General features: G+C 54.2%; 1 protein-coding gene across 1 annotated transcript; it reads left to right on the top strand.

Annotated features, from left to right (window-relative positions):
• The first annotated feature begins 376 nt into the window (after positions 1 to 376).
• Positions 377 to 9,830, top strand: LOC130381053 (vascular endothelial growth factor C-like). The gene is made up of 9 exons (XM_056588473.1): positions 377 to 475; positions 1,397 to 1,426; positions 1,469 to 1,682; positions 2,657 to 2,847; positions 3,939 to 4,063; positions 4,196 to 4,296; positions 4,940 to 5,074; positions 5,686 to 5,887; positions 6,344 to 9,830. The coding sequence occupies exons 1-9, from the start codon at positions 377 to 379 to the stop codon at positions 6,453 to 6,455; spliced, it is 1,209 nt and encodes a 402-aa protein (XP_056444448.1). The 3' UTR covers positions 6,456 to 9,830.
• Positions 9,831 to 10,231: the final 401 nt, after the last annotated feature.

The raw sequence follows: 10,231 nt of genomic DNA, 5'->3' as shown, positions 1-10,231 counted from the left end.
ACAGGGGGAGACACCTGGATTAATGAGGGACAGGGGGAGACACCTGGATTAAGGAGGGACAGGGGGAGACACCTGGATTAAGGAGGGACAGGGGGAGACACCTGGATTAATGAGGGACAGGGGGAGACACCTGGATTAATGAGGGACAGGGGGAGACACCTTGCTCATCATGTCGCCCATCCTCTCTCCTGGAACAGAAGAACTTCGCATGCTCTTATTGAGGTCCTTTCCCCCCCCCCCCCCCCTCTGCCTCCCTGTCCTCCCCCCCCCCCCCTGCCTCCCCCCCCCCCCCGTCCCCCCCTGCCTCCCTGTCCTCTCCACCCTCTCCCTCCCTCCTTCCTCTTCCTGTGCTATCTCCTCCTCCTACTCCTCCACTATGTTGAAGCTAGTGCTGCTTCTCTGGCTGGTCACGAGGACTCTGACTTCTGGACCAGATTTCTACGACTATTTCCAGAGTGGAGACATGGGCACAGAGGTAGGGAAAGTGGAAAGTGTGCGTGTGTGCGTGTGCGTATGTGTATGTGCGTGTTCACTTCGGCAATGTTTTGGTTCCAATACGAAACGAATACGGCTTTGGTCGGATCCTTACGTTTGAATGTTATAACAAACGCGTCTACCGTAAACCGACACATGTGAAGCCATAGACAAGCGACCCGTCCGGAGCCGCCAGGGGCTCGGAGCGAACACACACTGTAGGACCATCTCGGTCCTCATCAGAGGAAAGAGGTCCCGTCGGGTTGGTTCCGTCCACTCTCCCGCCAGCGGGGGGGACTCCCGCTACCCGGGGGAACTCCCACGGGACAGCGCGGTCTCCCAGCAGACTCTTCAACGCTCACTTCCGTAAACAAACCGTGAGGAGCTATGTGATTGGCTACCCGCTGTCCTCCGGACCCACCTAGTCGGAACGATAGTTACGTATTGTAACTCTAGATTCTATCAGTATAGGCGCAGCCTATCGCTATTGGGTTATCCCTAGAAGTGAGCCGTAGCCCTGAAGAAGTTTGAACAGAGAGGGATAGCTGATCCATTACGACACTGCCTCCACATGAGTAGGTGTGGACTTTAACCTTCACTTTCCCCTGCTCCTCCTCCTCTACTCTCCCCACCCACCTCCTCCTCCTCCTCTCTCTCCACCCTCCTCCTCCTCCTCCTCCCTCTCCACCCTCCTCCTCTTCCTCCTCTCTCTCCACCCTCCTCCTCCTCTCTCTCCACCCTCCTCCTCTTCCTCCTCTCTCTCCACCCTCGTCCTCCTCTTCCTCCTCTCTCTCCGTCTTCCTCCTCTCTCTCCACCCTCCTCCTCTCTCCACCCTCCTCCTCTTCCTCCTCTCTCCACCCTCCTCCTCTTCCTCCTATCTCCACCCTCCTCCTCCTCCTCTCTCTCCTTCTCCCCTCCCAGTCTCCAGGAGGAGGAGGAGGAGGAGGAAGAGGAAGAGGAGGGGGAGGGGGAGGGGGAGGGGGAGGCGGCCTTGGCCTGGACTCGGTCAGCAACCTGGACGAGCTCCTGCAGCTCCTCCACCCGGAGGCCAGCCGGCTGCAGCTGTGCCTGAGGAGGCGGAGCCAGACCCCCACCTCGCTGCTCCTCCACCCAGCGGGCGGCGCCCAGGAGGAGGAGCAGGTGGAGGAGGCGCTGTGGGGGAACCCCCGGCAGGAGGCCCTGAGGAGAGCCGACGGCGTCTTTGAAGGTACTGGGGGGTTACAGATCTGCTGTTGGCACCGCAGCCTCACCTGTGCAGAGCTCACCTGGACTCAGCCCCCCCCCCCCCCCCCCCTCCCCTCTTACTCACCTGTGCAGAGCTCACCTGGACTCAGCCCCCCCCCCCCCCCCCCCTCCCCTCTTACTCACCTGTGCAGAGCTCACCTGGACTCAGCCCCCCCCCCCCCCCCCCCCTCCCCTCTTACTCACCTGTGCAGAGCTCACCTGGACTCAGCCCCCCCCCCCCCTCCCCTCTTACTCACCTGTGCAGAGCTCACCTGGACTCAGCCCCCCCCCCCCCCCCCCCCCCCTCCCCTCTTACTCACCTGTGCAGAGCTCACCTGGACTCAGCCCCCCCCGCCCTCCCCTCTTACTCACCTGTGCAGAGCTCACCTGGACTCAGCCCCCCCCCCCCTCCCCTCTTACTCACCTGTTGTACGTCCTGGCACTTAAGAATAGTATTACTAGCGGTGGCGGTGGGTCAATAGGGGGCGCTAGGGCGCAGAGGGGGGGCGCTAGGGCGCCGCCCCTCTGTGGAATATTACCTTGTACCCAAAGTGATAAATTGTTTTCTAAAGACTAATGGACGTATTGGAAGTCTTTTGAGAAAAGTGTCAGATACGTGTGTGTGTGTGTGTGTGTGTGTGTGTGTGTGTGTGTGTGTGTGTGTGTGTGTGTGTGTCCCTGTGTGTGTGTGTGTCCCTGTGTGTGTGTGTGTGTGTCCCTGTGTGTGTGTGTGTGTGTGTGTCCCTGTGTGTGTGTGTGTGTGTGTGTGTCCCTGTGTGTGTGTGTGTGTGTGTGTGTGTCTGTCCCTGTGTGTGTGTGTGTGTGTGTGTCCCTGTGTGTGTGTGTGTGTGTCCCTGTGTGTGTGTGTGTGTCCCTGTGTGTGTGTGTGTGTGTCCCTGTGTGTGTGTGTGTGTGTGTGTGTGTGTGTGTGTGTGTGTGTGTGTGTCTGTCCCCCAGTGGTCCTTGAGGAGCTCCAGCGGACCGCCTGCCGTCCCAGAGAGGTGTGCGTGGAGGTCTCCAAGGAGGCCCCGGAGCCCAGCAGCCGGCAGTACCTCCCCCGCTGCGTGGCGCTGCACCGCTGCGGGGGCTGCTGCCACCACGAGGGCGTGGCCTGCACCAACACCTCCCACCACCTGGTCAACAAGACCGTGAGCCCGACCTCTGACCCCCGACCCTAACCCCTGACCCCCACCGCCTGGTCAACAAGACCGTGAGCCCGACCTCTGACCCCCGACCCTAACCCCCACCGCCTGGTCAACAAGACCGTGAGCCCGACCTCTGACCCCCGACCCTAACCCCTGACCCCCACCACCTGGTCAACAAGACCGTGAGCCCGACCCCTGACCCCTGACCCGACCCTGACCCCCACCGCCTGGTCAACAAGACCGTGAGCCTGACCCCCGACCCCTGACCCCGACCATGACCCTGTAGTACTAACCATCTCTTACTAATACTAGCTAGGGGTACTTACTAGTACTAGTTAGTACTCCTTACTAGTACTAGTTAGGGGTTCTAACGGTCTCTAACTAAACTTGGCACAAAAAGTAAGGAGATTTGTGTTTGGTTGATTATTTCTCTGTGGTAACAATGCTTTCTGCCAATCAATCTTATACCGTTGGAAAGCCTGTTTGGTTCCCTTTCATCTGGTGCCCCATTTGTAAGGAACATGCATTTGTGGGATGAGCAGCAGCGCTGGGTATGTGGGTTGCGTCTGGGCCCGACTTCACCGTCAGGCCCGTTAGCGCTGGTGTCGGCAACACGTGCACTTTAACCTCAAAGTGTTGAGGAATGTGTTGTGAAATGAATAAATTGTTAAATTGCCAATATGTCTTGTTTCTTCTAGCTTCAGACATCCAATCCACCAAACACCAAACTAGTCACTGGCAGAATAAGCTGTTTGGCATTGGCAGAGAAGATTTGGCACATTTTTCATGGGCGCAACCCACATCCTCAGCTCTGCTGCTCATCCCACAAATGCCTGTTCCTTACAAAGGGGGCACCAGATGAAAGGGAACTAAACAGGCTTTCCGACGGTATAAGATTGATTGGCAGAAAGCATTGTTACCACAGAGAAATAATCGACCAAACACAAATCTCCTTACTTTTTGTGCTAAGTTTAGTACAAGTACTAGTTAGGAGTACTAACCGGTACTAGTTAACTAACTAGTACTCCTAACTAGTACTAGTTAGGGGTTCTAACGGTCTCTAACTAGTACTAGTAATGGTGATCTTCCTCCAGGTGCTGGAGCTCTCTCCTCTGATGGAGCGTCTGGTTGTCACGGTGACCTTCGTCAACCACACGTCCTGTGAATGCGTGAGCAAGCGTCCGCTGAGGACCGTCATCAGACGCCACGCGCCCCCCCTGTGAGCCCCCCGAACCCCCCCGCCACCGAGCATCACAGTGACCTGGGGAATGGGAGTTCACTGTGTGTGTGTGTGTGTGTGTGTGTGTGTGTGTGTGTGTGTGTGTGTGTGTGTGTGTGTGTGTGTGGACAGCTGCCCCCCTCCGCAGGCTCCCTGTTCTCCAGGACTATTCTGGGATGCCGAAGGCTGCGAGTGCGCCCCTGACGACGGTAGCCACCCGGTCAGAGACCTGGGTACGTAAGAGGGGCGTGTCTGTGTGAGGGGCGTGTCTGGGAGAGGGGCGTGTCTGAGAGACGGGCGTGTCTGTGTGAGGGGCGAGTCTGTGTGAGAGGGGCGTGTCCGTGTGAGGGGCGAGTCTGAGAGAGGGGCGTGTCTGAGAGAGGGGCGTGTCTGTGTGAGGGGCGTGTCTGTGAGGGCCGTGTCTGAGAGAGGGGCGTGTCTGTGTGGGGTGTGTCTGTGTGAGGGGGCGTGTCTGAGAGACGGGCGTGTCTGTGTGAGGGGCGTGTCTGGGAGGGGGCGTGTCTGAGAGAGGGGCGTGTCTGTGTGGGGTGTGTCTGTGAGGGCCGTGTCTGAGAGAGGGGCGTGTCTGTGTGGGGTGTGTGTCTGTGTGAGAGGGGCGTGTCCGTGTGAGGGGCGAGTCTGTGTGAGAGGGGCGTGTCCGTGTGAGGGGCGAGTCTGAGAGAGGGGCGTGTCTGAGAGAGGGGCGTGTCTGTGTGAGGGGTGTGTCTGTGTGAGAGGGGCGTGTCCGTGTGAGGGGCGAGTCTGTGTGAGAGGGGCGTGTCCGTGTGAGGGGCGAGTCTGAGAGAGGGGCGTGTCTGTGGGGTGTGTCTGTGAGGGGAGGGGCCCTGAGCTGACCTTGTGCTGCTGTGGTTCCAGGCGCCTTTGCCACGGGGCCACTGGCCTTGTGCGGCCCCCGCCGGGCCCTGGACGACGCCAGCTGTGAGTGCGTGTGTCGCAACGGCCTGACGGACAGCAGCTGTGAGCCGGGCTGGAGGCTGGACCACGACACCTGTGAGTCTGGGAGCCCTAGAACCGCCCCCTCTAGAACCCCCCCCTCTAGAACCGCCCCCTCTAGAACCGCGCCCTCTAGAACCGCCCCCTCTAGAACCGCCCCCTCCAGAACCGCCCCCTCTAGAACCGGCCCCTCTAGAACCGGCCCCTCTAGAACCGCACCCTCTAGAACCCCCCCCTCTAGAACCGCCCCCTCTAGAACCGCGCCCTCTAGAACCGCCCCCTCTAGAACCGCCCCCTCCAGAACCGCCCCCTCTAGAACCGGCCCTTCTAGAACCGGCCCCTCTAGAACCGGCCCCTCTAGAACCGCACCCTCTAGAACCCCCCCCTCTAGAACCGCCCCCTCTAGAACCGCCCCCTCTAGAACCGCGCCCTCTAGAACCGCCCCCTCTGGAACCGTCCCCTCTAGAACCACCCCCTAGAACCGCCCCCTCTAGAACCGCCCCCTCCAGAACCCGGTCAGTGATGAACCAGCTGATAAAGATCAGAACTCACCCTTTAAGCTTGCGTGTGCGTGTGTGCCTCACGGCGCTGTGTGTGTGTGTGTGTGTGTGTGTGTGTGTGTGTGTGTGTGTGTGTGTGTGTGTGTGTGTGTGTGTGTGGGTGTCCAGGTGAGTGCCAGTGTGAGGAGCAGGTAGAGGGGCGGGGCTGTCCGTCTGGCCAGCGCTGGGAGGCGGAGCTCTGTGGGTGTGTCTGCGCGGCCCGTTGCCCTGGCGACCAGCCCCTGAACCCGGACACCTGCCTCTGCCAGTGCCGGGAGAGCCCTCAGAGCTGTCTGCGGCAGGGCAAGAGGTTCAACACACACACCTGCAGGTAACACACCCAGGTTACACACACACACACACCTGCAGGTAACACACCCAGGTTACACACACACACACACACCTGCAGGTAACACACCTAGGTTACACACACACACACACCTGCAGGTAACACACACACACACACACACACCTGCAGGTAACACACACACACCTGCAGGTAACACACACACACCTGCAGGTAACAACACACACACACACACACACACACCTGCAGGTAACCAGCCCAGGTTACACACACACACACACACCTGCAGGTAACACACACACACACACACCTGCAGGTAACACACACACACCTGCAGGTAACACACACACACACACCTGCAGGTAACCAGCCCAGGTTACACACACACACCTGCAGGTAACACATGCAGGTTACACACACACACACACACACAATCCCACACCGGCACACACCGACACCCAAACGTCTTCTCTCTTCCAGTTGCTATCGGTTACCGTGCAGGAAGTCCAAGCGAGGATGTCCGCGAGGGTTCTACTACAGCTCACAGGTGTGTCAGTGCATCCCCACCTACATGAGGCCGGCCTGGAACTGACCAATCACAGACCAGCACACCTGGGACAGGCCAATCGCAGACCAGCACACCCTGGAACTGACCCATCACAGACCAAGACACCCTGGGATGGGCCAACCACAGACAGGCACATCGTGGGACGGACCAATCACAGACAGGCACATCGTGGGACGGACCAATCCCATGGGGGGAGTGCGAGAGCTCCTCTGTCTGGACTGGAGCCACAGGAGAAGTCTCCACCTTCCTTTGTGTTCAACACTTTGTTCAGCGACCAGAATTAACCTGTTCCCTCCCTCTCCGTTGGACTACTGCTTATTTATGTATCTGATATATTTGTTGTATTTTAACTTTATATTGAAAATATGACAGACAAAGTACTGTCACTACAGTACTGCTACCACAGACAGACTTTTACCACAGGGTACTTACAGGTGTAGTAACAGTCCTGTTACTACACCTGTAAGTACCAAGTAGTTTTTACAGTACTGTTACTACAGAGTACTGGATATACTGTATGTGTTGCGTCTCCCATAGCGAAGAATTTAACAACAATGAGTTCAACCTTCTAGACATTTGAGATTCTGAGTGGGTTCTAATGAAGCAATGTTTCAAAAAACCATCACTGAAGCAGCAGCAGTGAAACCGTTGCGGCAGAATCTCTCTGTATTTTAAGACTTTTGTGTCGCAAATATTGTATGTCTGTATGTCTGTAGGGGAGATTGGGGTAAGATGAGCCAACTTTTACTCATGTCGTCCTCTAGGCAAGCAAAAATAAGACTGATGTCAAATGAGACATCTACCTTTATTTCAGGATGTCCCCTGTCAATCAAAATGATAACAATGCATTTAAGACATAAGTCTTCGGGGTAAGTTGAGCCATCTTGGGGTAAATTTAACAATTTACTTTTTCAAGTCCTTTTCCAAATAGCCTTATTTATTCGCCTACGGTGACTTTAAACCATATAAAACCTGGCACTATTTCTGCATTTTGTTACTTCTCTGTTGGATTTTCACCATCAGTGGCTGCTCTCTCAATCTCCTTTCTCACTATCTTTGCATTATAGCTTTTCTACAATGTGTGTAAAATATGAAAAACCAAATCAGTTGCGTAACACTACAATGAAATACCACTTTATACTTCAGAGCATCATGGTGGGGCAGGTTGAACAACTCACTTTGCCCCACCGCCACCATTTTGGAAAATGCCTGGTTGAACAATTCAGGCTAATCTTTAGCTAAATTACTCCCCTGGTTTTATACCGTGGCAAATCAAATCAAGCAGGTAGGAAAAAAACCTACCTGCAACTTTACCATGTGCTTCTCGCCATCACAGCCAGATATAAATTATGGGGGCTTCCTGAATTGATGTGTAGTTTCCAAAATACATGGGATGGGTCAACTCACCCACTGGCTCATCCTACCCCACGCTCCCCTTACTCTAAACCCAGGGGTACCCCTCTGTTACTATAAAGACTAAACCCAGGGGTACCCCTCTGTTACTATAAAGACTAAACCCAGGGGTACCCCTCTGTTACTATAAAGACTAAACCCAGGGGTACCCCGTTACTATAAAGACTAAACCCAGGGGTACCCCTCTGTTACTATAAAGACTAAACCCAGGGGTACCCCTGTTACTATAAAGACTAAACCCAGGGGTACCCCTCTGTTACTATAAAGACTAAACCCAGGGGTACCCCCGTTACTATAAAGACTAAACCCAGGGGTACCCCTCTGTTACTATAAAGACTAAACCCAGGGGAACCCCCGTTACTATAAAGACTAAACCCAGGGGTACCCCTGTTACTATAAAGACTAAACTCAGGGGTACCCCTCTGTTACTATAAAGACTAAACCCAGGGGTACCCCTCTGTTACCATAAAGACTAAACCCAGGGGTACCCCCGTTACTATAAAGACTAAACCCAGGGGTACCCCTCTGTTACTATAAAGACTAAACCCAGGGGTACCCCTCTGTTACTATAAAGACTAAACCCAGGGGTACCCCTCTGTTACTATAAAGACTAAACCCAGGGGTACCCCTCTGTTACTATAAAGACTAAACCCAGGGGTACCCCTCTGTTACTATAAAGACTAAACCCAGGGGTACCCCTCTGTTACTATAAAGACTAAACACCCTTAGGCTTTATTATACAACGACAATAAAACAACGTGGTGTCGCTTCTGTAATTTTAGATACGACTAAAACAGGGGTACCCCTTCTGTTACTTTAGATACGACTAAAACAGGGGTACCCCTTCTGTTACTTTAGATACGACTAAAACAGGGGTACCCCTTCTGTTACTTTAGATACGACTAAAACAGGGGTACCCCTTCTGTTTCTTTAGATACGACTAAAACAGGGGTACCCCTTCTGTTACTTTAGATACGACTAAAACAGGGGTACCCCTTCTGTTACTTTAGATAAGACTAAAACAGGGGTACCCCTTCTGTTACTTTAGATACGACTAAAACAGGGGTACCGCCTGTTGATCTTTGGCACAAAATATTTGATTCTACGATCTCCAACCGAGCGTCGGCCCCTAAATGGCCGACTCCGTCTAGAGCTAGAAGATTACAATACAAAAAAAACGACGATAACATTTGCCCCCCTTAATGCCAACATACAATACCGAACACGATCAGTAAAGCGGTATTCATCTGACTCAAGCGCTGTAACGTGAACAGTACAGTGCGATAGACCGATACGAATGTCGATGGAAGTCAAAGAATACAAAAGAAACCAAGGAATGTTTTGAGGTTTACGGTTAAAAATTCAACAGCAACGCTGAATTAGTTTTATTGTGATTCAACAGTGTTATAAAATCCCAGGCCTGCAACCCGTATACAATACACCCTTGTATATACTTATATATAAGCCAAACTCTTCAAATATTTACAAAAGATAGAAAATAAAGCCTGCCAATAAATTAAACCGGTCGCTTCACTAGAAACGCTCAAAAGATACGTCTTCAAACCACAGTCCTCGTAACCGACGTGCAAAACAGACAGTCCTCGTAAGAGACGGTCAATCCGGACAGTCCTGATGTCCTGGGCCCAGTGTCTCAAAAGATATCCAGGGGGATTTCGGATCACAGATCGGATCAAATATTGGAAATGGGTTTTTCAAAGCTAGAGGGATTCCAAACTAAAATCAGATAATGTAAACCGATCTTACATTTGATCTGGATCAAACCTGCCCTTTTGTTTTTTTAAAACTTCTGACTCGGTTTGGGATCCATTTGATAGGTCCCCTTTAAAAAGTGGCATAAAAGTATGACTGATCAGACGATCCTGGATAGCAAAACATGCAGTGACAACGCTCCCAGGACGCAGTGGCACTGCTCCCAGGACGCAGTGGCAACGCTCCCAGGACGCAGTGACACTGCTCCCAGGACGCAGTGACACTGCTCCCAGGACGCAGTGGCACTGCTCCCAGGACGCAGTGGCACTGCTCCCAGGACGCAGTGGCACTGCTCCCAGGACGCAGTGGCACTGCTCCCAGGACGCAGTGGCAACACTCCCAGGACGCAGTGGCAACACTCCCAGGACGCAGTGACACTGCTCCCAGGACGCAGTGGCACTGCGTCCTGGGAGCAGTGTCACTGCTCCCAGGACGCAGTGACACTGCTCCCAGGACGCAGTGGCACTGCTCCCAGGACGCAGTGACAACGCTCCCAGGACGCAGTGACAACGCTCCCAGGACAGTGGCACTGCTCCCAGGACGCAGTGGCACCGTTCCCAGGACGCATTTTGTCGGTGCTCGACTCAGACGTGCTGAACCGGTCGATGCAGGCTGAC

Source organism: Gadus chalcogrammus, chromosome 4, assembly GCF_026213295.1.
Source record: "Gadus chalcogrammus isolate NIFS_2021 chromosome 4, NIFS_Gcha_1.0, whole genome shotgun sequence".
NCBI classification, from domain to species: domain Eukaryota; kingdom Metazoa; phylum Chordata; class Actinopteri; order Gadiformes; family Gadidae; genus Gadus; species Gadus chalcogrammus.
Note: the sequence above shows the minus strand (reverse complement) of the source record. Positions and strands in the feature narration are given on the sequence as shown.

What these genes read in the sequence shown, in the direction of transcription:
- LOC130381053 (XM_056588473.1), top strand. Translation starts at nt 377, where the DNA reads ATGTTGAAGCTAGTGCTGCTTCTCTGGCTGGTCACGAGGACTCTGACT. An exon ending in GAGGAGGAGGAGGAGGAAGA is followed by an intron (nt 1,427 to 1,468) that starts GGAAGAGGAGGG and finishes GGAGGCGGCCTT; the next exon opens with GGCCTGGACTCGGTCAGCAA. An exon ending in TTCAACACACACACCTGCAG is followed by an intron (nt 5,888 to 6,343) that starts GTAACACACCCA and finishes TCTCTCTTCCAG; the next exon opens with TTGCTATCGGTTACCGTGCA.